This window comes from Apaloderma vittatum, unplaced genomic scaffold (genome assembly GCF_000703405.1).
Source record: "Apaloderma vittatum isolate BGI_N311 unplaced genomic scaffold, ASM70340v1 scaffold28315, whole genome shotgun sequence".
In the NCBI taxonomy this organism is placed as follows: domain Eukaryota; kingdom Metazoa; phylum Chordata; class Aves; order Trogoniformes; family Trogonidae; genus Apaloderma; species Apaloderma vittatum.
Genome location: NW_009715912.1, coordinates 464 through 1213, shown reverse-complemented (window position 1 = coordinate 1213; position 750 = coordinate 464). Strand labels below are relative to the sequence as shown.

Below are 750 nucleotides of genomic sequence, written 5' to 3'. Positions count from 1 at the left end.
GCGGCTTTTAAGGCTGAACCCTCTGATTTCGAGTCCTCGACAGGACAAAGAGAAGCTTTGCACAACTCACAAGCTCCCAAAGCCACACAGCGCTTCCTCCCACACCATGGAAAGAGCCTTAAAATAGGAGCGTTTTCAGGAAGGCGCAGCAACCGTCCTGAAAATTTAATTCATGCCCCCAGCAATGTCTTGCTTCAGGCTATCACTCTGATTAATTTTGACTCTGCTTACGGAAGCGTCGACACGTAATTAATCGTTGCACTTCCAGAATTTAAAATCAAAGCGCCTGGTGCGCCGAAATCGCTCCGCTGCTCTCCCGGTCCCCGCCGTGCGAGGCCAGGAGCACCCACCGCTCAGCTCCGGGGGAGGATAGAGGTGGTACGTGCTGTAAATGTCGTTGCGCATCTGCAGCTCCAGCTTCGTGTGCTTCTTCAGCAGGTCCAAGAGCTTCTCCTCCTGGAAAGGAGTCTTCTCCAGGATGATCATCCGTGCCGCCTCCAGAGGGGCCGCTCACCTGAAAGAAGAACAAAAAAAAAGCCGTCGGCAGCCACAGACCCAGCTGGCTGGAGATTTCGAACGCCGTGCGGCCCCTCAAATCTCACGCCAAATCCTCTCCCTCCCAGCCACGCACTGGGAAGGACCCACCCAAAAATAAAAGGCATCTTTGCCCTAAAGCACGGTGGGAACCTGCTCCCCATGGGGGAACACGGGATGTGGACAACACCTCAGCCCCTCCCCGGATGCTCCCGG

The 750-nt window shown here is 55.5% G+C and overlaps 1 protein-coding gene across 1 annotated transcript in view; it reads right to left on the bottom strand.

The window, feature by feature from the left end:
• Positions 1-486, bottom strand: part of DCPS (decapping enzyme, scavenger) — an 8910-nt gene extending 8424 nt beyond the window's left edge. Inside the window, exon 1 of the mRNA XM_009869339.1 lies at positions 351-486. Within this exon, the coding sequence (XP_009867641.1) occupies positions 351-486 (136 nt within the window). The remainder of the gene's footprint in view (positions 1-350) is intronic.
• Between the last annotated feature and the right edge of the window lie 264 nt (positions 487-750).